Genomic DNA, 27,134 nt, shown 5'->3' on the forward strand with positions numbered 1-27,134 from the left:
TATATATATATATATATATATATATATATATATATAAATAAAAACACCCAGCACGCCCCTGCGGGCGGTTTATCCTTCAAGCTCGGGTCCTCTACCAGAGGCCTGGGAGCTTGAGGGTCCTGCGCAGTATCTTAGCTGTTCCCAGGACTGCGCTCTTCTGGACAGAGATCTCCGATGTTGTTCCCGGGATCTGCTGGAGCCACTCGCCTAGCTTGGGAGTCACCGCACCTAGTGCTCCGATTACCACGGGGACCACCGTCACCTTCACCCTCCACATCCTCTCGAGCTCTTCTCTGAGCCCTTGGTATTTCTCCAGCTTCTCGTGTTCCTTCTTCCTGATATTGCTGTCATTCGGAACCGCTACGTCGATCACTACGGCCGTCTTCTTCTGTTTGTCTACCACCACTATGTCCGGTTGGTTAGCCACCAACCGGACATAGTGGTGGTAGATAGATACACACACACACACACACACACACACACACACACACACACACACACACACACACACACACACACACACTCTGTCTATTTTAAACTATATATAGATATCATCCTGTAAATTCCCACTTGAATTTTTCTTAAATATTTGATTTTGATTACTAGCTATGAGAACTGCTGATCCTCAGCTTCGCATGCCCATTCAAATCTTTGTTGACCTCAGAGTGATTCTTTTCTGACTCTTTTGTGTCTGGCTTATTGGCAGTAGTTACATCATAAGATTCTTAAAAACTGAGCTTTAAAACATGCTAATAAATCTCTAATAAAAACCCAGAGATGCTGACAGTGATCCCTGACTATTTTAGGGATATAAAGCACTATTTAAAACACAAAGCATTAAAACACATTAAGAAGAAAACATATTGATGATGCTCAATCATCCAGGTAAATATATCTCCAAAAGTTGATTCTGTTCATCTGGACGTAGCGTTTTGTGGGAGAAACGTTTTGTCACTCATCCAAGTGACTTCTTCAGTCTCAGCTGACTGCAGGTTTCTCCAAATTTTATAAACAGCACATTTGCATAATGACTGAAACCAGCCCAGTGAAGGAACAATGGGCTGGGAGGTCAGCTCCTCAATCTTAATTATGCAAATTCTCATGACCACTGATCAATAGCCATGAGTACCATTCACAGAGAGTTGGGGAATGGCTGCAATCACAGCATTGTAAGATGGCGAAGAACCTGCAGTCAGCTGAGACTGAAGAAGTCACTTGGATGAGTGACGAAATGTTTCTCCAACAAAATGCTACGTCCAGATGAACAGAATCAACTTTTGGAGATAAGAAGACAACAGTCTTAATGAATTTGTTGTAGTTTAACCATTAAAGGACACTATTAAAAGGTAATATTAAAAGGTTTGCTCAAAATATTGCCATCATTATTAAGCGTAGTGGTGGCCAAATTAAGGTATTCGAAGCAGTGAAGCTTGTATTGAAGAAGGGTTAGTTACTCTAAGCTTTTTAACGCTTTTCTGCCCTCTGGTGGACAAAAATATGAAGAGGCGCATGAATGTACAACTTGAAATGAACTACTTCATTATGTTTGCCTCTGCACAGCTGAATTGATACACTGTATTTGATATCATGTGACAATTCTCTGCGATATTGATAAGGTGGTTTGAACATGTATTTTGGGGGGTGGAAAGAAAAGTTTGTCGTATTTGATTATTAGGACTCAATGTAGCTCAGGAAGTCAATGAACATGGGACTGTTCAGAGGAACCAAGCCTGGACACTGGTTCTGTATGGAAAGCCATGGGTGCAAAACTAAAGACAATGTATCACTTAATGGACATTTGTTTTATTGAAAATTTATCGTATATCCCCAGCACACATAATAAGTAAATGTATTGATTTCCTATTTTAATGAAATATATATTTTGACCCAATTATTTAAAGGTGTATTTATTTAGTTCACTTTGGTGCCCACCATCAAACATTATTCATTATACCTGTAGCTAATATTTTCTAATTCACGTTCATTATACTTAACTGCCTTTAACTCGTATTACTCTTTACTCTCTGTAGAATAGGGACGTGATTCCATGTTACGCATCACAGCACACCTCTTTTCATCTTGCTCAGTTGTTTCAATAACAAGTCAAATAAAGGTCTTACCACTCGCTGTCTGATGTGCGGACGTAATAGAAAGCCCTTGACAGCAGTTTTTAAAATTGGGCAGAGCCAAGAGGCCACTTTCCTGGAGTCTAGCATGCCATGGAGCTTTTTAATGACTTTACAGCACGCGCACATGCATAAACGCATACCAAAAATATTTTGTGTAAGCACTTAAGTGGATCTAATTTTTTGGGGATGCTTAAATTTCTAGAAGCTGCTTTTATGGTGCAAGTTTTACATGCAGTTTCTGCATTTTTCAAAGCTGGCATTAAAAACCGGATGTACTACATAATCTTTACTAGGATGCTAGCTGGTGTGTGCAAGTAATAATTAAATTAAAAACATTAATATAATAGCAGATGTGAAGAGATTTGCTTCCTCTCTAGGCTCTGTCTGCTATACATGCCTCGCAATAAAGTTGTATAACTGATGGCTTTAGGAACAGGCTCTTGTAGGATTGTGGTGGCTCTTAAAAGAGCCTTTGAGTTCAAACGTAACAGCGATGACAGCTTACTTCTTCTTGGCTGCGGTCTTTTTCGCTTTAGGCTTGGCAGCCTTCTTTGCCGGGGATTTCTTGGCTGCGGGGGCCTTCTTGACCACCTTCTTCGGGCTTTTGGCGACCTTCTTCGGGCTCTTCACGGCTTTCTTGGCGGGTTTCTTGGCAGCAGCTGGTTTCTTAGCCTTCTTCGGAGACTTTTTCGCGGCTGCGGGCTTCTTTACTGCCTTAGCCTTCTTCGCTGCCGCAGGTTTTTTGGCAGCGGCAGGCTTCTTGGCTTTAGGAGCAGCCTTCTTCGCTGGCTTCTTAGGCTTGGTCTCAGCGGTTTTCTTGCCTAGCTTAAAAGAACCAGAAGCGCCGGTGCCCTTAGTCTGAACCAGAGTACCCTTAGAAACCAGGCTTTTGATGGCGATCTTAACGCGGGCGTTGTTCTTCTCCACATCATATCCTCCGGCAGCCAGAGCCTTCTTCAGGGCAGCTAGTGACACCCCTTTCCTTTCTTTGGAAGCGGTCACTACTTTAAGTATTTGGTCGCTGACGCTAGGGCCGGTCTTCTTGGGCTTGGAAGCCTTTTTCTTCGCTGGTTTAGCGGGAGCGGCGGCTAGCGCTGGTGCTACTTCTGCCATTTTTCCTTCTTTTGTTTTCTTTGCTGCTTTCGCGATCCAACTGGAGTCCGAGAGACGAGATGAGAAACTCGCAGCAGGAGTCGCCTTTTCAATGCAACATGAGAACCGTGGAGACTCAATCCAGCGCGCCGCTCTCGCTTGCAGCCCGAGTGAACGTGTTCTGTGTTTTCTCTTCCAGATAAACACGTTAAAAAGTAGCTCAAGAGGCAACGATGCGGACTGACAGTAAAGCAGCTGACAAGCGGGCACGAGTGTCTTCAAATTTAGCCCATGCTGAGCCCCGGTGCTTATTGCAGTTTTTCCCTGAAACAACGAAACCTCGGCGAGTCACAGCGGAGCTTAGCGGCTTCGCCCCTTCTTTTATCCCATAAAAGGACTTCAAATCAAGTAAACCTGCACCAAAATCACTTTTCCAGCTGAGCCACATGTTCTTTTACACATTCAAAGTGAAAACATCCACCTGCTGGCAGTCAGTTTGGAATAAAATGAAGATATTGTGACTGCAGCAAACACACTAATGAAGGTGGAGGCTGGTGACAGCCAGGCTTCATACCGGAGCTGTTCGCTTTAAAAGTTTCTTTTGCTAAGAACATTTATCACGAATTGAGAGAAATACTGAACATTACAGGGGATTATAACACACAATTGTATTATTAAGAGCCCCTCGGAGCCTTGTTGAGTCCGCGATTTGAAGACATTGGAAGCCTATTGGAAGTTGTGACGGTTTAAAGAAGACAGGCCGGTTTATAGGGCTCTTTCAACTTTCTGCTTCATAAGAAAACAAGAAAGAAAGAAAATGTGTGGAGAGAGGCAATGACAGAAAGAAATGTTACAAATTACAGAAAAAAATAGCCATTTGATGCTCCAACTTGAAGGCAGGCATTTGAAGGTCCCTCTGTATCCCATTCTCTGTTTTAGAAGCCAACATATATTTTCATCTATGTCTAAGTTTTCTTTGTATTCTCATTCCTTTTCGAGTTTCAAAAACCTGATGAGCTTCAGACTTGCACTGATAATTTTAGCCACAGAGGTGATGCTTATGTACCTAATAGTACATGTTATGAAGCAATGACTATCCACATACACATACCCACAACGACCTACACATACACACAATGGACAACTGTACCCTCAAACACACAATAATAACATGGACTGAACCACCACTCACAACCACCAGCACTTTATACAGCCTCTCTAGAAACTATCCACATATCTCACTTATCTTGCACTACTGTATAATTATGTGTAAATAATCATTCTGTACATACGATCATTTTTAATTCTACAGCTGTTTAGAACTTGCATAGTTCACATTTCTGTATAGCTGTATATCTCATATTTCTGTATAGTTTTTTTTAATTTATATCCTGTTCATAGCCTGTACATAGTTTATACTCACTACAGCCTACATACATAGTTATAGCATATTCATAACATACCCTCATACCGTGTACATTATAACATACCATAATAGACCCATTTCTGTAATATACTTACATATCTATATTATTGCTAATATATATTGTAATATATCTATATCACTAAAGCACTTCTGGATGGATGCAAACTGCATTTCGTTGCCTTGTACCTGTGACATGTGCAATGACAATAAAGTTGAATTCTATTCTATTCACATTTAAATATAAATATCACAGGTATATAATAAGCATATTTAATATTACTACTACTACTACTACTACTAATAATAATAATAATAATAATAATAATAATAATAACTAAAATGTAGCTGCTTTTTTCCATTGAGTTTTTCCAGATTTATGAATATAGTGTCTCTGTTACTTTTTTTCTATAATGGACGTCCAGTTATTATTATTTAATAAGCCCCACGCCCCGGTAGAGGGCAAAAAGGAGGAGATCACGTTTAATCGGTTATAACGCGGGTTGAGAAATATAAATCCAGACATGTGTGGTATCCACAGAAACCTCAGAATCTCAGCTAAAATGTCATATAAACCATTTCTACAAACACCAAACACACAGAAAACAAGCCGTGATTAAACGAGCAGTTTCGTAAATGCGCAGACGTCCGCTAAACAAACAAAACCGAACCAGAAATTCTTCAGACTTTGTGTAACCGGCTAAAGATAGGTTGGTTAGCTTCCAGGGCTATCACTGACTCCACACACCAAGTTTCACCACGATCAGACCAAAATTCACTGAATGAGCCGCAAAAGAAGACCACAAAAACACACAGCGGCGCAAATGCGCTAAGACAGAAATTGGCTTACCTTCCCGATTTCCTCAGGTATTTTCGCTGGTAGCCTGTAGCCACATGACTAACAGTAGTTACAATGCCTACCTAACCACATCAGAGCAGTTTTCCGTCAACAACCTCCATTTTAGACCCACCTACAGACACGTGACTGAGCAGACGTCACATGCAGTAAATTTGGGCCCACGTGGGTTTTAGCATCACAACGTCTGATTGGTTGAAGTGACGTGAACGTAGCATCGTTAGTATGAATCTATTGGCTCAAACGATTAAAAAGAGGTGTCAATCATGCTAATTGACCAAAAGAAACCAAAGTTACAGGCCCTCGGAGTTTAAAGGGCCAGAGGCCAATTGAATGCTCTATGCACACGGCAGAAAAGGGCCATTACCATGTAAATGTGTGGTTAATTCTTCAAAAATATATTTTAAAAAAAGCATGTTTAGGTCTGTTAATAAATTTTATTAATTTCTGCTCTTTAAATACCTAAAAAAATCAACTGGCATGGTGTCCAATTGTGTGCCGAAATTGGACATTTTTGTACAACGTCTGGATATTCATGTCTTGACAGGGCTGTAATTTTTCACTGTTTCACTTTAGAAACATGAATCTTTGCACAGATTATGTTTATATGTTGGTTACTGAATTTCTGGAACCAAATGTGATCTGAGGCATATTATTCAAAGGGTTATATGCTAAAAATAAATTAGGCGAGAATAAAAATCTACTTTTTCTGTGTTCCAGTAATACATAGTAATATCTGCTTCAATATTTACATCTCTGATGAAATTCCCCAAGTGTTAGCTTTATTTTGATACCAAGATTGTAAGGACAGTTTGTAATTGCAGAGAAATAATCAACTAAATTTGGGCATTACATTTTTGAGCAGGAAGCTCAGAAACCCTCTTGGGGCTTAAGAGGTTAAGGAGTTACAGAGCACTGGATGGTTCCTAAAGAGAATTCTGGTAAAGAAATCCAACTCATACATGGTCATATGAGGTATTTAATTGTTGTACATGTTCTATTGTGATGTAGTATACAATGTAACAAGTATTTTTATCAAAGGGAAGAGGGAGAAACTAAACCCCTTGGCTCTTTGATGATTCCCTTCTATGACATGAAGGGGAATATCTCCTTCAGAGGATGATGCTGATGAACACACAAATTCCCAAGATCCCTTTTTGACTGGATTAAACAATTATGTAATGCTACAGCTTACAGACAAACAAAATGCAAGTGTCTGAACCAGTTATAGTTTAACATACTTTGTTCAGCAAATCAAGACTATGCCCGAAATGTGAGATTTCTACTGTTGCCATATTATAAATAGTACATCGTATTAGAACGAAGCTCTTAAAAAAAAAAGTGTGTGGCTCTTAAAAGAGCCGTTGAGTTCTTTCAGTTGGTGTGAATGAGTTTAACCGCCGAAGCCGTACAGAGTGCGGCCCTGTCTCTTCAGAGCGTACACCACGTCCATGGCGGTCACGGTCTTCCTCTTGGCGTGCTCGGTGTAAGTGACAGCGTCACGGATCACGTTCTCCAGGAACACCTTCAGCACACCGCGGGTCTCCTCGTAGATCAGACCCGAGATACGCTTCACTCCGCCACGACGAGCAAGACGGCGGATGGCGGGTTTGGTGATTCCCTGGATGTTATCGCGGAGAACTTTACGGTGACGCTTGGCGCCTCCCTTTCCGAGTCCTTTGCCTCCCTTGCCCCTTCCACTCATGGTTACTGTTTCTTCCTCGAACGAATAACGTCGAATGAAAGTCACAGCAGCGGACTCTGTCTTTACAAGTGATCTGCGGACGTAATAGAAAACCCCTGACCACGGGTGCAAGCAAACTCGCAAGTCAGCCTATGCTGACCGAGTGGGGTTTCATTAGCTTTTATGCTAAAGTCGTACACCAGCGTGAGCACATACAGCATGTAAACATATTGTGGCTTTAAAATCCAAGTTATCAAACTCACATGAACAATTTGGCAGTGCCAAACTGAAAACACCGTTGTTGTACTACTAAAATCTAAGAAAACGCTGCTCTTTGAGGTTGTGAGTGGCTCTTAAAAGAGCCTTTAGTTTATTAAAGGTGGTCGTGGGATTTTATTTGGCCTTCTCAGTCTTCTTGGGCAGCAGCACCGCCTGGATGTTGGGCAGCACGCCGCCCTGAGCGATAGTCACTCCGCCCAGAAGCTTATTCAGCTCCTCGTCATTGCGGACGGCCAGCTGCAGATGGCGGGGGATGATCCTGGTCTTCTTGTTGTCACGGGCGGCGTTCCCAGCCAGCTCCAGGATCTCAGCAGTAAGATACTCCAACACAGCTGCGAGATACACCGGGGCGCCGGCACCAACACGCTCAGCATAGTTACCCTTCCTCAGCAGCCTGTGGACACGACCAACGGGAAACTGCAATCCAGCGCGGCTGGAACGAGTTTTCGGCTTCGCTTTCGCTTTTCCGGTTTTTCCACGTCCCGACATCTTGTTTGTTTTCTCTTTTCTTGACAGGAAAAAAGTATAACTCACACGCCTTCAATACCAGCTTTATATACTACTTCAGGTGTTCGCTCATTGGTTATAGGGATCGTGAGAAACAGCGTCCAATCAGATTAGAGATGACGTCAAACCTCACATTTAACTTCCGTTTTATACTGTACGAACTGATATGCTATAAACGATTTTAGTAATTCACTCTGGAAATACTGAAATATATAACAGTATTTCTATATATATATATATATATATATATATACACACATATTCTTTACTTGTGTATGAAACTGGACTCTTCATCTTACTTTGCAGTTGGAAAACTGGAATCTTCTGTTATATTCTAGCTCGAAAACAGCTCTGAACATTCACATTTATTACAGTGTATTTTTAAAATTCCTAACACTGAATCTCATCATTTAGATCACACACATTATTTATCACCATGACCTAAAATAGCATCAAGGAGTCAGTGATAACATCAAACCAACAAAGGTTTTAAATTTGTATCTCAGTACCTCATATCAGGCATTCGATATTATCTCACTTTAACAGGTGTTTGAGCCTGTGTGAGAATATTTATCTATATCTATCTATGTTTATCCAGCAGTCTATCGATCTATAGATAGACAAACACTGTGTTCTGTCTTGATTGATTTTTTTTTATTTGATTTTATTGATTAGCATTCAAATATCTCAGTGAAGACAGAACAAAGATCTACCACAAAGCAAGAAAGCATGAGACAAGGCTAATCAAAAGGTATTGGCTGAAGCATTTGCTTATTATGCCAAACCTTTTCACAAAAGATCTTTTTGCATGCAGCTCCTGTACACAGGGCTCGAAACAAATAATAAAACAAAGCAAAAACAAAACAAACAAGAAAAAAAAATTTCCACCTTAGATAAGTAACTACATCAAAGCAAAAGAATCAAGAGGGGTTTTTTGGGGGGGGGTTGTTTTGTTTTTTTGCTCTTTTCATTCTTGATATATATATTTTTCTAATACTCTATTTTTAAACATATTTTTAAACAAGGAAAATGAACTACACCTTTTTTAATCACTGTCATAACTATTCCACAGGTTACCTCCTCTAACAGAAACACATCTCTGCTTTATATTTGTCCTTATCTTGTTTGTTTGTTTTTTAAGAAATCTGTTCCCCTTAAGTCATATTGACTCTCTCTGACTCTTATATTGGTAGTCTTAAAAACAACAATAAACTGTGCAGGTTACCAGGTTTCCATGTAAAGTCCAAATAAATGATGTTTAAATAAAACATTCCCAACTTGTGCTAACTAAATACAATACAATAAGGATAATGGGAGGTTTAAGTTTGTTCTTATGCTCTAATACACAGGTCTCGAACTCCAGGCCTCGAAGGCCAATGTCGTGCAGGTTTTGGATGTGTCCTTGATCCAACACAGCTGATTGAAATGGCTAAATGGCCTCCTCAACATGTCTTGAAGGCTGTATCCCTATTCAGGGTCTGCAGCCTTAAAGGCCGCATTTTAAGGCCGATTACGTCACAGCGGCGCGACGAAGGCTGTCCCAATTCAAAGGCTGCTCGAAATGCGGCCCTCACATGCGTCCTTCATTTCCCTGAATTTTAAGGATGTGGCGGTGCAGACTTCGTGGCCCAACATATCCCACAATTCATAGCGCGGCAGTCAGTGTGGATAATTTTGCCGCAGACGGCAGAAGCGGAGCGGCCGAAGAGTAAACTGATAAAATTAAGTACTGAATATTATGTCACTTATTTATGTGCAAATGTTTAATAATGAGGAACATTAAAACAGTACTGTTGGCCACATGTCGGTTAAGTTATTTGCCATTAGCGATGTTTGTACGTTCAGCATTAATTTGGTTTTAAAGCCTTTAAAATATAATAATACAATAGTCGACCTTAATCTTACAGAGATTGTGATGATTTTATGGATAATTAAAGTCAGTCATATATCCACAAACACAACAAGCTGAAAGTCAGTGATGCTGCTCGGTTTGCAGTCCTGAACATCACGGCACAAGCAGGATCCACTGCACTGTTAATGTTAGCTGTGTTATATTGCTGCCTCTGTTCGGTGGTGTCGAGCCAAACGCACTTTAACGTGTGTTTGAACGAGCTGACGGTTCACTCGTTAAGCTGAAAGAAAGATGCTTTAATCACAGCAGTCACACATGTGTCCACTGCACCATCTGGAACTCTTCTTGTTTACACTCGTAATAACACAAACACTAAATCCTGCTTCTCTGTGCTGTTGTGTAGCAGTGTGTACACCTGAGACTGTCACCTGTCTGTCTGTCCTGCACTCTCTCTCTGTTTCTTTCTCTCTGATTGTGGAATAAAAGTATGAACATGTGTTTATAAGTTACACTTGTGTTTGAATCCTGCAGCTTATCACACATTTGATTTCCATGTGTGACGACTGCAAGTGTCCAGAGTGAGGACAGACTGAGGGACCCACTGCTGCACATCATCTGTGAGGCTTTGCACCCCTGATGATCCACCAGGACAAACTCAGCAGTGTGTGAGGAAGAGGAGGAGGAAGAGCCAGCAGCAGCTGACAGATGGAGAGAATAGACAGACTGTTCCCTGTTTGTGAAGGACTGCTAGGAAAGTTTAACATAACTGTCTGTCCTGAATCAGTCTTATTAGGTAATGTTCAAATAATGTGATCATCCCAGTGTTTCCAGTGTGGGAGAAAGTACTCAGAGTACTCAGGGCCTTCAAGTTACACACTATGAAAGGCAGCAACAAGTTTAATGTTCAGAAACCTAAAGTCTGTATCAGCAGCAGAATGGAGCTAAAATAAATGTTGGTTTCAGTTCTATGAAGCTTTGAGTATTTTGGATCAGTAGCTGCTGTGTTTGTTGCATCACATTGCTGTAACTGTTTATATGCTTTATATATTCTGAGCTAAGTTGATCTATAGTGTTACATCATATTCTATAAGGATGTTATGTGTTTGTAGACTTTCTGCCCAGTTTGACCCATTTAGCAGACGTCAGCCTGTTTAAGGCTCTGATATCTATTCTGTGTGACTTAAAGCAGTTATGACATGGTCTGATTTTCTCACCCAATAAAGGAATATTTCATATATCAGTCGACTCTTCATTCTATCAGACACAGTTATCACAGCTCGTACATTTTGTTTTTTTATACATATATGTAAGCATTGAACCAAATTTAGTGATGCCAACATACTGAAGGAACAACATTTGTCTCTTATTTATGATACATCTATATACACACTGTCAAAGATACTTGAGTGTCTTTGAGTGGAGATTTAAGGTGATAAGACATAAATAGCTGCAACTTGAATCTGTACTGAAGCTCAGTGTTTGACTGCAGTTCAAAAAAAGCGCCCCTCCGACAGCCAAACCCATCTGTTCTCTGATTGGATTGTTACATTTGTGATTGACATGACATTGACCAATCAGACAAAAGGAAGAAAAATAGGGTCAAAATTCGTACCTGTAACTTGCAGGGGGGGGGGGGGGGTTGGCTAAGTTCACATACAAATCTTTTTTACGCATACACAAATTTTTTTATTATTTTTATTTATTTATTTATTTTTTTTACACATACAAAACCGATTTCCATCCATCCATCCATTCGCTTCCGCTTATCCTTTTCAGGGTCGCGGGGGGCGCTGGAGCCTATCCCAGCTGTCATAGGGCGAAAGGCGGGGTACACCCTGGACAGGTCGCCAGTCTGTCGCAGGGCCAACACACAGGGACAGACAACCATTCACACTCACATTCACTCCTAGTGACAATTTGGATTAATCAATTAACCTATCCCCACAAGCTGCATGTCTTTGAACGGTGGGAGGAAGCCGGAGTACCCGGAGAGAACCCACGCAAACACGGGGAGAACATGCAAACTCCACACAGAAAGACCCCGGCCTGATGGTGGAATTGAACTCAGGACCTTCTTGCTGTGCGGCAACAGTGCTAACCACCATGCCACCGATTTACAAGTACAAAATATTTATGACCACATTTTGAGCCCATACCCCTGTAATAGTGTTATGATCTTGTGCAACCCCTGCATGTCGGCGTCAATGAAATACTCTTCAGGCGTTACCTCAATTCATCTGCTAATTGATACACCTGGTGAGATGAAGGAACACCTGAAGCTGACTTTGTAGAGATATAAAATTATTGCTTATATGCTCTGCTGGTTGCAACAGTTTATTAACTTAGAATAAAATCCATGGGTTTCTAAAACTTTTACATTTATGTTGTGACTTGAGTCCTGTAGTAACAATAATCTTGGTCTTGCAAGTTGCTAAAGGTGCTGAGGAAGGCAACCTCTGTCATATTATGCTCAGAGCGTCCTCTCTTGATTGATTTTCAGCTGCTTCCCTCAGGTCGTTGGTGTAAAGTGCCTGCAGTGAAGACAAAGAGTGTCTCTTTATACCAGCTGCTGTTGTACTAAACCATAAGGGTGTTGCCACTGCACATTTTTGATGATAAAATTTGGGCTGTTTTTGTCTCTCTGTACGGACAGACTGCAAATCAATTTCCTACTGGGGACAATAAAGTTACCAATGACCATATGTGATGCTCTACTGCAGCTCTGTTAGTCTCTCACGCTCCCTCTTCGTGCTCAGCTAATAAGTGCTAATGCACTTATTCCCTTTGGGTGCACCTGATTCTTGCCTCTATACATCCTGAGACTAAGACGGAGCAGGAAATTTGTACACACTGTGTGCAATTTGTTTTAGCGTTCTTTATTTTAGCATTTTTTGGAAGAAATGATAACTGCATGCACACCGTCTTACTTAAGAGCTTATTTTGTATTATTCAATTATGTTATCCCACGAGGTAAAAAGTGCAATTCTTCGTTCCATCATATTCAACAAAAACAAACATCTTGTGGGGCAACTTCTGACAGACTCCCTGCCACTTGCATCTTAGACTTCCCCTTTTCATTTAGCACCCTTCCTGCAGGATCATCCTTTGCAGACAAGTAGTCATGGTACAGCCATGTAAAGTACTAACAAATTAACTTGACTAGGTCTGGTTCTTAAACACTACAAACACCCAACCTTTTTTCTTGGCCATCTTAAGATATTTGTCATAAGCATCAATCACAAAACAATTTTAAGTAATGGAAATTTCACTTATGTAATTAATTTCAATTGCCTCCCACTGGGTGACATAAGGCTTCAGGCAATCTGATGAAGTGTTTTCCCCAAACACTTCGTTATAACCCAGTGCAGTTTTAAAAAAAAAAAAAAAAAAAAAAAGCGAACCTTTTCTCTTACTGAAGATGTGTGGCTCTTAAAAGAGCCGTTGTGTTTTGTGTAAACTGGTCTCAACAGTTTAAGCCCTCTCTCCGCGAATGCGGCGGGCCAGCTGGATGTCTTTGGGCATGATGGTAACCCTCTTGGCATGGATGGCGCACAGGTTGGTGTCCTCAAACAGACCGACCAGGTAAGCCTCGCTAGCCTCCTGCAGAGCCATGACAGCTGAGCTTTGGAAGCGCAGATCAGTCTTAAAGTCCTGAGCGATCTCCCTGACCAGGCGCTGGAACGGAAGCTTACGGATTAGCAGCTCGGTGGACTTCTGGTAGCGGCGGATCTCCCTCAGAGCAACGGTACCAGGTCTGTAACGATGGGGCTTCTTCACGCCTCCGGTGGCTGGGGCGCTCTTACGGGCAGCCTTGGTAGCGAGTTGCTTCCTGGGAGCTTTTCCTCCGGTGGATTTACGAGCGGTTTGCTTGGTCCTGGCCATTTTCTTCCTTATGCAGTCACTTGTCTTCTCAGCAAAAGACGAATACTTCAGCGGAGTGACTCGCGCGCTTATATAGGAACAGGCAGCGCTAGGGTAGCGCTGATTGGTTCAGACAAGTATCCCGCGTGTTCGGGATCAGCCCAGCTATTGGACCAAGAGAATTTGAAAATTTAAAGGAAACCACTCCCTTCAAGGCGGTTGAAATGTGCGCCTTTATGGATACGAGATTAAAAGTACGTTTAAAAAAGATTAAAGACTAATTTTAGAACAATAAAATACAACGGTCGTCATTATTAATTAGTTTAGTTAATAATATAAACACAGCCTGGATGGACCTTTGTTTAAAATCCTTTATTGGGCTTCTGTATAACGTAGTTATTGTAAGGATTCATGTCTTACATGTGTAATTTTATAATAATAAATATTATATAATAATATATTATTGTAAAATATAATACTTTTATGTCACGGAAACAACATATCACTACAGTGATATTCAAACCAGTGTAAAGAAAAATAAAGTGATAGGCTTACCTTGATAGGTTAAGAAATGTAGACATCAGTCCAGCTATTTTTATGTGCAATTTTCTTCATACAGTAAATATCTTCAATTGTTTTATAACTTAATCAGATTATTAATCCTGCAGAAAGGGTTTGTTGTTTAGATGAAGTGGATCCTGCTTTGGTTTTAAATGCGATCCGAGTCAAACCGGTTTTACTGCCAAAGCCCAGTTTTTCCTGTTGTTCTAACTTGATACAAGTTGACATGTTCATGTCTTACATTCTGAAGGCATTTTACTTACAGTAAAAGTTTGTTCTTGTTTGCCATGTGGATTATTTAACGCACTTGGAAAACAGTAAGCCACAGTTGCGACTACTGATGGAAAGTTTGGCTGTTTTCAGAGAGCCGGCTCTTGTGGCACGACTCTCCTTCTCACCGTTGTCTACCGTCTCACTCACTGGCTGAGGCATGAGGAGCGATCCTGAAATATCAATACTTCCAATACCGTAGTTTCATGTTGCAAGATCAATTCCCATATGAAAAAATAAATATCTAATTTGATTAAATTTATTTTTAATCGTAAATGCGACACACAGATAAAAGTAAACACTACTTAGCAGGATAGTGGGCAGTACCCTGTTAATAGGGACTACAATTGCCTTCTGCCTCCTATTCATGTGTGTGCTACTCCTCCGCAAGAGTGCAGCCAATAAGAAGCAAAGACAGAAAACACGCAAACTTGACTTTGTTCACAGATCATGTATTTACATTCAGCATAGAAATGATGCTGTGTGCGATGTATGTGGGAAGACAGTTATATACTGTAGCAACACAAAAACGTTTTAATGGCGATTCGACAGTTGCGATTGAGTAGATGATTGTCAAGCTTATTTTACATTTAAGGCCACAAGGAGGTGCTCTTCAGAAGAAGTGGGTGGCTCTGAGAAGAGCCGTTGGGTGGATGCAGCAGAGCTGCAGTTTACTTGGAGCTGGTGTACTTGGTCACGGCCTTTGTGCCCTCGGACACGGCGTGCTTGGCCAGCTCACCGGGCAGCAGGAGGCGCACGGCGGTCTGGATCTCCCTGGAGGTGATGGTGGAGCGCTTGTTGTAGTGAGCCAGGCGGGAGGCCTCAGAGGCGATGCGCTCGAAGATGTCGTTGACGAACGAGTTCATGATGCTCATGGCCTTGGAGGAGATGCCGGTGTCGGGGTGCACCTGCTTCAACACCTTGTACACGTAGATGGCGTAGCTCTCCTTCCTGGTCTTTCTCTTCTTCTTGCCGCCCTTGCCGGCGGTTTTAGTCACGGCTTTCTTGGAGCCCTTCTTGGGCGCGGACTTTGCGGGTTCAGGCATTTTCCTTCGTCGCTACTTCACAGCAGAGAATGTGCCCGTCAGCGCAGAGCGACTCTCTTTTATTTCCGCTGTATGCAAATAAGGCTGTGCAGATCCCCGCCTGTCATTGGTCGAGCTGTTGCTCCCTTTCTTTAGTGGGTGAAAAGTTACTGGCAGTCGCACAATGTAAAGTAAAGGAAACCTCGGCAACAGCCCTCTGTTTAATTGAACCTATGAAATGCGGCTCGCCTCTTTCAGTGATGCTGAGAAAGCAGGTTTCATGACATTTATGCAGTGTTTTAGGGAAACAGAGAGGTATTTGGGACATAAGAGAATTTGTGCTGCTTCATTGTTACTTGTTCATGTTCTGATTTCTCAAACCACATATGTTTGTGTCCAGCTTTAATTGGAAATCAAACTGAAAGAAATGTGTAGTACAATTTCTAATCAGAGAAAAAAAAAGTACAAATATAATCCTTTACTTTACTTGCTGCAACGCAACACGTCCTAAAAGATTATGTATTCATATATTTAAGGTGTATCAGGGTTGCTCTTTCTTTGCTCTTTCACTGCTTTGGAGCAGTAGTCCATTGAAGCTTCTACGTTACTACTAAGGAATGTCCAAAGTCACAGTGTGCTGGGGATGAAACGTTGGAACATCTGCTGTGATCTTGTTATAGAACAGAAATTAGACAACAAATGGCTAGGGTGGGATTTGACATTGATAACAACATAAAAGCTATAAAGTAAGAAAAATGTTTGATAGTAAAAGATGGCTTTTCTGGTTAATCATGTGTATTGTTAATACCCACATTTGGAAAACAAGAACTAAAGTGGTTGGGAAACAAAAAAATGATTAGTAATGAGGCTGTTGGTAAAAACATTTTTCCAGATCTGAGGAGGAGAAAACAGAAGAACAATAGTCCTTTACCTTGGGATCTTTTAAACATATGAATAGATAAATAATTTTGAGTATTTTTTTATCTCTATTCTTTCTGTGTGTGTGTTGCAAATTGTTATGTCTTGACATGTGCTTTGATGTAAATTGCCATGTAACTTGAAAATAAAGGCTTAAAAAAAACATCTTTCAACAACTGTGACGGTTAAGATGCTGCCTCAAAATTTCCAGCAACAACTTAAGTGCCACCACCATCTTTGTGAATTTGAACCAGAGATCATTGTTGTTTAATTATTCTATATATGCTTTAATTGTGTATCCCCTCACAACACCACGGGCCGCTCTGCAGGAGTTTGTAGAGTGGTGTGACAGCACCAAAATTGAATTGAACGTGAGCAAAACCAAAGAGATGGTGGTGACCTTCTCCAGTAGGCAGAGGGATCTGGCTGCTTCAGTCACCACCACCATCCACGGGAAGCCAGTGGAGGTAGTTGAGTTACAAATACCTGGGGACCATCTTTGATAACCTTCTGAAATTCTCTGCCAACACTGAGGAGATTCTCGAGAAGTGCCACCAACAGCTATACCTCCTTGGGAAACTCAGCTCCTTTGGAGTCAGCACACCCATCATGATGACTTTTTTACTACGCCTTCCTGGAAAGCATCATGACCATCCATTACCTGCTGGTTCCACTCCCTCAGCCTTCATACAGGAACAGACTGCAGCACCCGGCAGCAGAGTGCTCTAAAATCATTGGCCTGCCTGTCAGAACTCTGGCACAGGTTTTCAGCCAATAGGCCCTTAGAAAGGCAGCCAAAATCATCAACGACCCCTCTCACATTCTTCACCCCGCATTTCAATGGCTCCCCTCTGGGTGACACCTCTGCATTTCCTGCAAGACTGAAAGGAGGAGAGCCACCTTTGTCCCCAAAGCCACTCTGCTTTTTAACTCCAGCAGATTAAGACCATTTCCCTACACCCATATACATAAACTACACTCTTTTTATACTGCCGACACTTTACTCAGTTAATTATTCACCTTTCAGTCACTTTCATTTCAAAACTGTAATTTGTGTATATTGCGTATTTATTTATTAGTGATGTGCGATACCACTGATTTCCTTTCCGATCCGATACCAAGTAAAATTCAGGGGGGTATCGGCGATACTGATCCGATACTCTGTGCAAAAACTTAATGTTTCATTGCATTTCATAATACAATATATAATTGTATTATGTAATTGTAATAATAACATAACCATATTGCTTCATAATGATCAGAGGACATCAGACAACTTGTTTTCATTGCTTAATAATGCAGAATAATCATATAGAAATAAAAAAAAAAAGCTGACGTTGTGCGTCTGCGAGAGACGTCTGTCTCGCCCCAGCAGCACCTGTCCCTGTCCTCCTCTTCAGTTCCTCAACATAAGCTCATCATATTCTGTGATGTGATTTACTCCGAGGTGTTTGACGAGGTCAGTGGTGTTGCCACAACACCTCACTGTCTTGCCACATACATCACAAACCACACCTGGGCTGTTTGTGGAGGTAAAACGCGTCCACACATGACTCTGTTTGCGCTCAGCCATTGTTGTGAGTGTGCACGCCAGGGGCTGCCACACAGTTATACAGCCGTATTTCGCATATGACTATGAAAGGCGTAAGAGGAAGTTGTTCCTTCCAAATTAGACGATCCGAATGGTATAGTTTCTTTCCACTGCGTTCATTTTAATGGAAAAACAACAAACTTACCCCAGAGTACTAAAATATCGATATTATAATATGAGAATCGATTCTAGAACATAAATTGCTGGTATCGGAAGAATCCTTATTTCAGTATCGATCCGCACACCACTAGTATTTATTATCTCACTCTTACTGCCTGTTTATGCCAGGTCTATCTTCAACGCTATGCTGCTCTGTTGTTTCTTAATTGCCCCCATGGGAATAAACAAAGTCCCTCTGATTCTATCCTTTAATAAAGCCACAAAACACGTGACAACAATTTTCATGATGGCATTTTGAACTAATCAGTTTTAGCAGACAACACACTGAAGCTATACTTCCGTGGTGTGTGGCTTATTAGAGAAAAACATGTCACTGCTTGCATTTTTCCATGTTACACCAGCGTTTTTCATACTGAAAAGGCTGAAGGTTCAGAGACAACCATGCCAAATGACCCCTTGATAATCTTTGTAACTACCACATGCCTTACTAGTGAGACTAATTAAATCAAATGCCTTTTAATTGTCATAGTTGGGAATCAGAAGATTAGCAAGATAAGAAACATCAAAGAACAAAGCTCTTAAAGGGAGGTGTGTGGCTCTTAAAAGAGCCGTTGAGTTCTTTCAGTTGGTGTGAATGAGTTTAACCGCCGAAGCCGTACAGAGTGCGGCCCTGTCTCTTCAGAGCGTACACCACGTCCATGGCGGTCACGGTCTTCCTCTTGGCGTGCTCGGTGTAAGTGACGGCGTCACGGATCACGTTCTCCAGGAACACCTTCAGCACACCGCGAGTCTCCTCGTAGATCAGACCCGAGATACGCTTCACTCCGCCACGACGAGCAAGACGGCGGATGGCGGGTTTGGTGATTCCCTGGATGTTATCGCGGAGAACTTTACGGTGACGCTTGGCGCCTCCCTTTCCGAGTCCTTTGCCTCCCTTGCCCCTTCCACTCATGGTTACTGTTTCTTCTTTGACCGAACAAAGTTGAATAACCTCCCACGCGAGCTCTCTAGTCTTATCTCTGAGTGGCGGACGTAATAGAAGACCGCTGCCTTTTTTTTCTTTTTTTGGTGAATCAAATTTCATGAGCCCCGTCCACCTTCCTGCCCCAGTGTGGACCTGAACCGATTTCAGCTTTATTTGTTTTTAATAAGATTTAATATAGTGATTAACTCATTAGTCTAACACATGATTCGAGGTCGGACACAAATCCCTGACAGGGTTCCATCAAAGATGATATCCAGTCTAAACACCTGGCCTAAATCAAATGTGGAGACCAGTGAACTATCAACACATCTATCATAAAGACTCACACCAAAGCCTCCTCATGATGTCTGAGCAAAGTCTGTTTTGTTTTCAAACAACTAGCATTTTTCATTTTATTTTGTTCTTGAAGCACTTACTGCAAATGAAAATGCATCTTTAAAACTCGTACAATATTCCTGCTGTCTTTACTGCTTTAAAACCCAAAATGTAAGTAGATATAAATATAAACAGATACACTGAAAAAATTCGCAGTACACATTCTTGCAATGTCATTCATTTACAATAACAGAAACAGAGAACATTAACTTTTTGTCAAAATGGCAGGCACTGCAGCTTCCACATTCTATGGCAATCAGGGAGGTTACGTGATAACTGTTTTCAGAGATTGTTTCTCTTAAAGATGAAATTGTTTCTTCCACATTACAATCTTCAATTTGGTTTATTAAGATGTCATAGATGTACAATAAGTTTAACCCTTTCACAATAAAACTTATTCATTGTCCTTTGTGGTGGACAGCAGGACTTAAAACCTCCATTTTTAATACTTCAAAAAGCTGAGGGCTGAAAGAGCTAGAAAGGATTTGATTCAAGTTTGTGGAAGGAGGGTTAGACTTTGAGCTTTTGGGAGATGAGGTGGAGCAGATCCAGGCATTGCAGCAGGAAGGTGACATGTTTGAGGACGAGTAAATCAGTAAACCAGCTTTCAAGGAGCCGGATTAGGGACGAAGTAACAACACCCACAATCCACTATGGATTAGAAGTAATGTGAAAGCTCGATCTTTTACACTGGGGGATTTGGTTTCTCTTGCACAGCTGAAATACATCTGCTCAATCTACACAGGCTTTCCATGATCTCAGCAGACTGATGTATATTTGCTAGAAGTGCACTAAACCACATTACTTTGCTCTATCTCAATCCATTTTCAACCCTTTTGAATCTGGGTTGAAATTATTTTTTACATGAAACAAAATCAGCTGCTCAGTTGATCTCATTATAGCCAATGAAATAACTCATGACAGATTCTTCAAGATTCATCATGTTAACAAATGAGCTCGTCTCTTGTCAGAGTGCAAGAAAGCTTCAGTCTGCTGAGACCTGTGTAGATGAGCAGATTATTCCTTTCCCAGGTCAAGTTTACACATTACTTTTTACACATAATGGGCGTAGTGAATGCTGCCATTTTGGCCCTACCTATGCTCAAAAGCAGACATGTCCTTTGACCTTCCTTATCTTCCGTACGGCTCTCTTCATCCATGAATCCAGCTTTAGGTGATTATTGGGCAGAATGCAGTTTTATCAAAAAGCTTGTCTTTTAAAAAGTAATTTGTTTAAACAGTGTTTTAATGTAATATTTTTTTCAGAAATTCCTAATCAGAATATGTTATTAACCCCAAAGGAAATTATGTGGTTACAGTTCCTTCTCGGGAGAACAAGAGGAATATTGTGACATGGAATACTTACAACAAAATTAACAGAAATGGGCAAAACTGTCGTAGAAAGTTGTTTTGTTTTTTTTTTTGTTTTGTTTTTTTTAATGATGGCTTTGTCTTAGAATTATGGAGTATTTTCTAAAAATTCCACATAGAATATAGTAGTATCCAACAGTGTCATATGAAAACATGTAAATGAAAGCAGCTGGTGAGAATTTTAACATTCACTCCAGTGGAGAGCCCCAAGAGCCTTGGGGAACAGTCTAAAGAAAAAAACAGTGTTGACTGCTGTGGTGAGCTAGCATCATACCCTGCAGAACGCAGGGTATGATGATGCTAGCTCACCACATCTGTCATTCGTAGATTCAAGACTGCATCAGTGTAGCATTTAATTATGAGGCAAACAGTGTGTAAGATTTGTCATGATCATCATCAAACAACTACAGTGGAAAATCTCAGGACATGTGCTCCTCGGCAGAGGTGAGTGGCTCTGAAAAGAGCCGTTGGGTGGATGCAGCAGAGCTGCAGTTTACTTGGAGCTGGTGTACTTGGTCACGGCCTTGGTGCCCTCGGACACGGCGTGCTTGGCCAGCTCACCGGGCAGCAGGAGGCGCACGGCGGTCTGGATCTCCCTGGAGGTGATGGTGGAGCGCTTGTTGTAGTGAGCCAGGCGGGAGGCCTCAGAGGCGATGCGCTCGAAGATGTCGTTGACGAACGAGTTCATGATGCTCATGGCCTTGGAGGAGATGCCGGTGTCGGGGTGCACCTGCTTCAGCACCTTGTACACGTAGATGGCGTAGCTCTCCTTCCTGGTCTTTCTCTTCTTCTTGCCGCCCTTGCCGGCGGTTTTAGTCACGGCTTTCTTGGAGCCCTTCTTGGGCGCGGACTTTGCGGGTTCAGGCATTTTCCTTCGTCGCTACTTCACAGCAGAGAATGTGCCCGTCAGCGCAGAGCGACTCTCTTTTATTTCCGCTGTATGCAAATAAGGCTGTGCAGATCCCCGCCTGTCATTGGTCGAGCTGTTGCTCCCTTTCTTTGGTGGGTAAATTGCTACTGCGCAGTCTCACAATGGAAAAAAAACATGACCTTCAGCTTTCATTCACTGGACTATATTTAACATTCACAACGCGACACGTCGGGATTGTGGCATTAGTTAAAGAAAGTAGATTGAAATGCGCACGTTAAAGTGAAACTTATGAGATATTTGGAAGAAATAAGAATTTAAAGAATCTGTGCTTCTACAGTTAGTGATGCCTCATATCATAGATGATTGTTCTCAGAAATGTATTGATGTTCTTCTTGATATCAAACTGAAAACATGTAATATTTCTTATTGGAGCAACCAAACTAGACATTTTTTTTAAATCACATGCATCGTTTTTACTATTGAAGGACTTTATAGTCCTAGCATATAAACAGGTTTTTACTTAAACATGCATTACATAATTCAACATAAATGTAAATCCTGTATTTGACAATAGTTATTCCAGTGATTGCTCTATGTAATATTTACTTATTGTGTATTCAGCCATAATGTCTGTTAATGTGAACACATCACTATTGCCACTTCGCTTCGCCAAGTTTGTTCCACTCCAGTGTTTTGGCAAATAAAATTGAGACCATGTTACCCCTGAAATGGAAAACCTGTCCAGGATGAACGCTGCCTCACAACCAGGAATAACCTCCAGAGTCGGACACTATTAAAGAACAGTGTAGTTACCTTATTCACCTACTCAGATTTCATATTATAGCTCTGAACACCAATTAAAACAAGAGCTCTTATTTAATAGAGCCATGCGTTATCGTAACATAAAGCCTTCCACCATCTAAAATGTATGTCAGCGTATATGTCCAGAGCAAAAGATGATAAACTCATATAATCAAAGGTTACAACATCTACAACCAAAGCTCTTAAAGGGAGGTGTGTGGCTCTTAAAAGAGCCGTTGAGTTCTTTCAGTTGGTGTGAATGAGTTTAACCGCCGAAGCCGTACAGAGTGCGGCCCTGTCTCTTCAGAGCGTACACCACGTCCATGGCGGTCACGGTCTTCCTCTTGGCGTGCTCGGTGTAAGTGACGGCGTCACGGATCACGTTCTCCAGGAACACCTTCAGCACACCGCGAGTCTCCTCGTAGATCAGACCCGAAATACGCTTCACTCCGCCACGACGAGCAAGACGGCGGATGGCGGGTTTGGTGATTCCCTGGATGTTATCGCGGAGAACTTTACGGTGACGCTTGGCGCCTCCCTTTCCGAGTCCTTTGCCTCCCTTGCCCCTTCCACTCATGGTTATAGTTTCTTTGACCGAACAAAGTTGAACAGGGCTTGCTTGGCAGAGGCTGTTTATTTGTGTCCCATCTCCGGACGTAACAGAGAAAAAAGGGCGAATTTTAACAAGGCCCCGCCCATGTTTTTCAAATTGCAACCGTCTTTACGGAGAGACGTAAAACCGTTCACTGACGTCACACTTTCAGGGACAGATAGTAACAGTAATGTGAATAGTTGGCTTTTGTATTATATGATTTATTTATTACATTTTATATGGAGTGAATAAATAAAAGTATATTTACGGTGGCCTCTAGAGACAACGCACGTACAAACACAACGGAGGTGCTCCACGATGCTAGGGGGCAGTGTTGAGCTTTTGTTACCTCGTGGCTACACAAGCCAAGAAGTACCAACGACCAGATTTGGTGTGTGGTAGTAACAGGTAAATGAACATTTTTTTTAAAAGTTTTGAATATATATGAGTGCCTGTGTATAAATACACAAACAATACACACATGCTTTCAATTGTGTAATTTAAGTGATCTAGGTAGCTCTGTTTGGAAGTTCAGTTAACACTAGAAATGTGTTTTGGAGTTTGTACGTGCTTTGTCTCGAGGGGCCACCACATATATTTATATATAAACATATAAATAAAACCACTTTTTTTTACATTAGTAAGTCCTTTTGTGCATAATTTTATATTATTGTTAATAATAAATTAATTAAAGCAACAAAACAACCTGAAGAGCCGGTTGGGAGCCGAAAGAGCCGGTTCTCCAAAGAGAGCCGGAAATCCCATCACTACTGGTCTCCCCAACATGGGAAAATGTTTTAAAATATATGGAGGGATGGGTGAAATTTAAATTACCTAGCTCACCGAGATTGTGCCTATTGGGGGACAGAGGTGAGGTGTCACAGTTACAAAGCAGGCTTCAGAGCAGGGGCGATTCTAGGATCAGAGCTTTAGGGGTGCTGAGCACCCAGAGAGCTGCCCAGCCAGGCAAGATAAACTTTACACGTCACGATAAGACGTCTTCCCCGTCTCTGTCAGTCCCTGCGTCCTTAAATGTTGTCCCGAGTTGTCTCTGAATGTCTCCTCGGTGCATTTAAACCCCTGCTCCTCCCTGTCCTCACCGTCTGTTGTCTTCGTCTCTGTTATCAGTCATCATAATTTTACCATCTCTGTGCAAGTCTGCAAATTTCTTTATTAAATCATAAGATTCTTAAATTCATCAAGTCTCTCTGTGCCTGGGTCCTCGTCACAAAACATGACATCAAAGTCAAAGTCAAAGTCAACTTTATTTGTCAATTCTGCCACATGTACAGGACATACAGAGAATAGAAATTTCGTTACTCTCAAACCCTAGATGAAATAGCAATGAATATTTAAATATAAGAGAGTGATTAAAAAATGCAAATAAAATAATTAAAAAGTAAAAATTTAAATAAATACAATACAAATTAACAAGAAAGCTATACAATATACAATATTCAGGTAAGGGTAAATGACATTAAGTGTAAACCAGGCAGAGTAGTGCAAATAGGCAAATAGTGCAAATGGAGATTTAGTAATGTACAGTAAGAGATAGTATAACAACAAAGTCTTATGAGGTAATGGCAGTCCAATGCTCCACAAAGTGACTGGTAACTGGTGCAGGCCAGTGAGTGAGTCAGAGAGTGTGTGTGTGTGTGTGTGTGTGTGTGTGTGTGTGTGTGTGTGTGTGTGTGTGTGTGTGTGTGTGTGACAGAGTTCAGTGAGACCGTGGAGGAGAAGAGGGGAGAGGGGGCAGAATCGGGAGGGAGTTAAGCTTCCTGACAGCCTGATGGATGAAGCTGTCCTTCAGTCTGCTGGTCCTGGCCTGGAGACTCCGCAGTCTCCTCCCTGACGGCAGCAGCTTGAAGAAGCTTTGCATTGGGTGCGTGACATCACTGTTTTGTACATTTTAACACAATTTAATCCCACATTTGTGAAAGAAAAGCAAAACACTTTTTTTAAAGTCTGTAACAAAACCATCAAATCTGATCAAGGTTATTTAAATGCTGCAAAAGAAGAATGGATTGGAATAAAAATAAAAATATATATCCTAACCTTCATTACTGGGAGAATAATGAATGATGCTCACAGTGAGTGAAAAGTAAACTGAGAGCATTTTTTGGACAGAGATTCACTTTTAATGTGTGTGTGTGTGTGTAATATAATACAGATACATAAAAACACTCCCGAAACAGAAGAAATTATTACAAAATATTAATAAAAACTATAAAACTGGAGGCAACAGCCTGTGGTAGAATGTATACCATGCATGAAAAAATCTCAAATTCAAATTTTATTTGTCACGTACACAGTCATACACAGTACGATATGTAGTGAAATGCTTGGACAACTGCTCGTGACCTAAAGAAAACAAAAAAGGAAAAGGCTATGAATAAGATAGGAAATAAATATGAAAAATTAAAAAGGGTAAATTTAACTAGGAAGGAATAAAATATAAATTAAGGTTAAAAATGAAATAACTGTACAACACAAATTAGAATGAAGGGTAAATTTAACTGGGAAGAATAAGATAAAATATATAAATTAAAGTTGAAAATAAAATAACTGTACAACAAAATACACAATATAGAACTATATAAGAATGTATGAAGAAATATAAATAAATATATACACAATAACAGCAGCGTGATTTAAGTAATGAAGTGAAAACAAAGTCCAGAATGTCCAGTGTGTGTAAGAACTGTATGTGTGGGTCAGTACTGTGTGGTGGTGTGATTGAGAGACCGTATCGCCTGCGGGAAGAAGCTCCTCCTCAGTCTCTCTGTGTTGGTCTTCAGGGAGCGGAATCGCTTTCCTGACCTCAGCAGAGAGAACAGTCTGTTGTTGGGATGGCTGAGGTCCTTCACGATCTTCCTGGCCTTGGTCCAGCACCGCCTGCTGTAGATTGAGTGCAGGTCAGGGAGCTCGGAGCGGATGGTGCGCTCAGCTGACCGCACAACCCTCTGTAGAGCTCGTCTGTCCTGCATGGTGCTGTTCCCGAACCAGGTTAAGATGTTTCCCGTCAGGATGCTCTCTATGGTGCACGAGTAAAAGTTCCTGAGCACCTTGGAGGGCAGTTGGAAGTCTCTCAAGCGTCTGAGGTGGTAGAGACGCTGTCGGGCCTTTTTCACCACGGTGTTGATGTGACAGGACCATGACAGGTCCTGCGTGATGTGAACTCCGAGGTATTTGAAGCTGTCCACTCTCTCCACTGGGCACTCGTTGATGACGGGGGTCTGGTAGTTCCTCTCCTGCTTAGTGCTGAAGTCCACTATCAGCTCCTTTGTCTTACTGACGTTTAGAAGGAGGTTGTTCCTCTGGCACCAGTTCTCCAGATTCCTAATCTCCTTCAGGTAGGCCGTCTCGTTGTTATCAGAGATCAGGCCCACCACGACGGTGTCGTCAGCAAACTTGATGATGGTGGTGGATCTTTTATGACTTTCATGCTTTCATAGTGGTGCTTGGGAGAGCTTGACCTTTTATCAGGTGGTCCACACTGTAACAAGTGTGAGAATCACTGATAAGTGTGTGTGTGCTTTTGGAAAACATTTAAAGCTGCAGTACAGAATCTTTGAAACAAGCTTAAAACATTTGTAGAAACAGAGCATCTGCTTCTCTTTACAGCTTTACAGAGGTTTCAGTAAAGCTGTGGCTGAACCACATAAAAATATATCATTAATTTTACTCTCCCCGATCAATGATAATGTTATGTTGGGATGTTGTTAAAGAGGGTCAACATGTTTCAGCCCAGTTTGTTTAGCAGATTCTGTTTAGCAGCTTTAATACAGGGAGGACACAACTTCCAGACTGTGAGTAAAATCAGGTTTTCCTCTTTGTCAGGTTAACAGTTTCTGCCTGTCACTGCTCCCTGTCTGTTAGCTTACCTGCTTCTTCCTCACCTCGTACTTTCTCCTCACGTTCCCTCTTTCCTCTCTCCCTCTTTGGACTGACAATCATACACAAATAGATTC

The 27,134-nt window shown here is 41.4% G+C and overlaps 7 protein-coding genes and 1 long non-coding RNA gene across 8 annotated transcripts in view; all 8 read right to left on the bottom strand.

The window, feature by feature from the left end:
• LOC308387515 (uncharacterized protein) lies at positions 1-7,212 on the bottom strand. Its single transcript, XM_080867621.1, has 4 exons — positions 6,913-7,212; positions 4,333-4,342; positions 2,635-3,326; positions 1-405 (listed from the first exon to the last, which is right to left on the bottom strand). The coding sequence occupies exons 1-4, from the start codon at positions 7,203-7,205 to the stop codon at positions 348-350; spliced, it is 1,053 nt and encodes a 350-aa protein (XP_080723747.1). The 5' UTR covers positions 7,206-7,212; the 3' UTR covers positions 1-347.
• Positions 7,213-7,567: 355 nt separating this feature from the next.
• LOC308387764 (histone H2A-like) lies at positions 7,568-7,976 on the bottom strand. Its single transcript, XM_080868032.1, has one exon. It carries the CDS (start codon positions 7,950-7,952, stop codon positions 7,578-7,580), a length of 375 nt encoding a protein of 124 aa, XP_080724158.1. The 5' UTR covers positions 7,953-7,976; the 3' UTR covers positions 7,568-7,577.
• Positions 7,977-11,553: 3,577 nt separating this feature from the next.
• On the bottom strand, positions 11,554-13,727 carry LOC308387755 (histone H3.2). The gene is made up of 2 exons (XM_080868023.1): positions 13,224-13,727; positions 11,554-12,353 (listed from the first exon to the last, which is right to left on the bottom strand). Exon 1 carries the CDS (start codon positions 13,702-13,704, stop codon positions 13,294-13,296), a length of 411 nt encoding a protein of 136 aa, XP_080724149.1. The 5' UTR covers positions 13,705-13,727; the 3' UTR covers positions 11,554-12,353; positions 13,224-13,293.
• Positions 13,728-14,779: 1,052 nt separating this feature from the next.
• LOC308387761 (histone H2B 1/2) lies at positions 14,780-15,603 on the bottom strand. The gene has a single exon (XM_080868029.1). It carries the CDS (start codon positions 15,558-15,560, stop codon positions 15,186-15,188), a length of 375 nt encoding a protein of 124 aa, XP_080724155.1. The 5' UTR covers positions 15,561-15,603; the 3' UTR covers positions 14,780-15,185.
• Positions 15,604-18,740: 3,137 nt separating this feature from the next.
• Positions 18,741-19,129, bottom strand: LOC308387770 (histone H4). Its single transcript, XM_080868040.1, has one exon. It carries the CDS (start codon positions 19,118-19,120, stop codon positions 18,809-18,811), a length of 312 nt encoding a protein of 103 aa, XP_080724166.1. The 5' UTR covers positions 19,121-19,129; the 3' UTR covers positions 18,741-18,808.
• Positions 19,130-20,960: 1,831 nt separating this feature from the next.
• On the bottom strand, positions 20,961-21,884 carry LOC308387762 (histone H2B 1/2). Its single transcript, XM_080868030.1, has one exon. The coding sequence runs from the start codon at positions 21,765-21,767 to the stop codon at positions 21,393-21,395; it is 375 nt and encodes a 124-aa protein (XP_080724156.1). The 5' UTR covers positions 21,768-21,884; the 3' UTR covers positions 20,961-21,392.
• A 124-nt stretch (positions 21,885-22,008) lies between these two features.
• LOC308387768 (histone H4) lies at positions 22,009-23,181 on the bottom strand. Its single transcript, XM_080868037.1, has one exon. The coding sequence runs from the start codon at positions 23,146-23,148 to the stop codon at positions 22,837-22,839; it is 312 nt and encodes a 103-aa protein (XP_080724163.1). The 5' UTR covers positions 23,149-23,181; the 3' UTR covers positions 22,009-22,836.
• Positions 23,182-26,525: 3,344 nt separating this feature from the next.
• The window catches only part of LOC308387778, a 1,253-nt gene continuing 644 nt past the window's right edge, over positions 26,526-27,134 (bottom strand). The window contains exons 3-4 of the long non-coding RNA XR_013969987.1: positions 27,048-27,109; positions 26,526-26,659 (exon numbers count right to left, since the gene is read on the bottom strand). This is a non-coding gene — a long non-coding RNA (uncharacterized lncRNA). The remainder of the gene's footprint in view (positions 26,660-27,047; positions 27,110-27,134) is intronic.

The sequence above is a fragment of the Rhamphochromis sp. 'chilingali' genome (genome assembly GCF_963969265.1).
Source record: "Rhamphochromis sp. 'chilingali' genome assembly, chromosome: 19".
Taxonomy (NCBI): Eukaryota; Metazoa; Chordata; class Actinopteri; order Cichliformes; family Cichlidae; genus Rhamphochromis; species Rhamphochromis sp. 'chilingali'.

Bases quoted from the DNA above. Each gene is read 5' to 3' on its own strand.
- LOC308387755 (XM_080868023.1), bottom strand. From the start codon at position 13,704: ATGGCCAGGACCAAGCAAACCGCTCGTAAATCCACCGGAGGAAAAGCT.
- LOC308387762 (XM_080868030.1), bottom strand. From the start codon at position 21,767: ATGCCTGAACCCGCAAAGTCCGCGCCCAAGAAGGGCTCCAAGAAAGCC.
- LOC308387764 (XM_080868032.1), bottom strand. From the start codon at position 7,952: ATGTCGGGACGTGGAAAAACCGGAAAAGCGAAAGCGAAGCCGAAAACT.
- LOC308387770 (XM_080868040.1), bottom strand. From the start codon at position 19,120: ATGAGTGGAAGGGGCAAGGGAGGCAAAGGACTCGGAAAGGGAGGCGCC.
- LOC308387768 (XM_080868037.1), bottom strand. From the start codon at position 23,148: ATGAGTGGAAGGGGCAAGGGAGGCAAAGGACTCGGAAAGGGAGGCGCC.
- LOC308387761 (XM_080868029.1), bottom strand. From the start codon at position 15,560: ATGCCTGAACCCGCAAAGTCCGCGCCCAAGAAGGGCTCCAAGAAAGCC.
- LOC308387515 (XM_080867621.1), bottom strand. From the start codon at position 7,205: ATGAGTGGAAGGGGCAAGGGAGGCAAAGGACTCGGAAAGGGAGGCGCC. The intron at 406-2,634 runs GTAAGCTGTCAT...AACCGGACATAG, and splicing joins AAGACCGCAGCCAAGAAGAA to TGGTGGTAGACAAACAGAAG.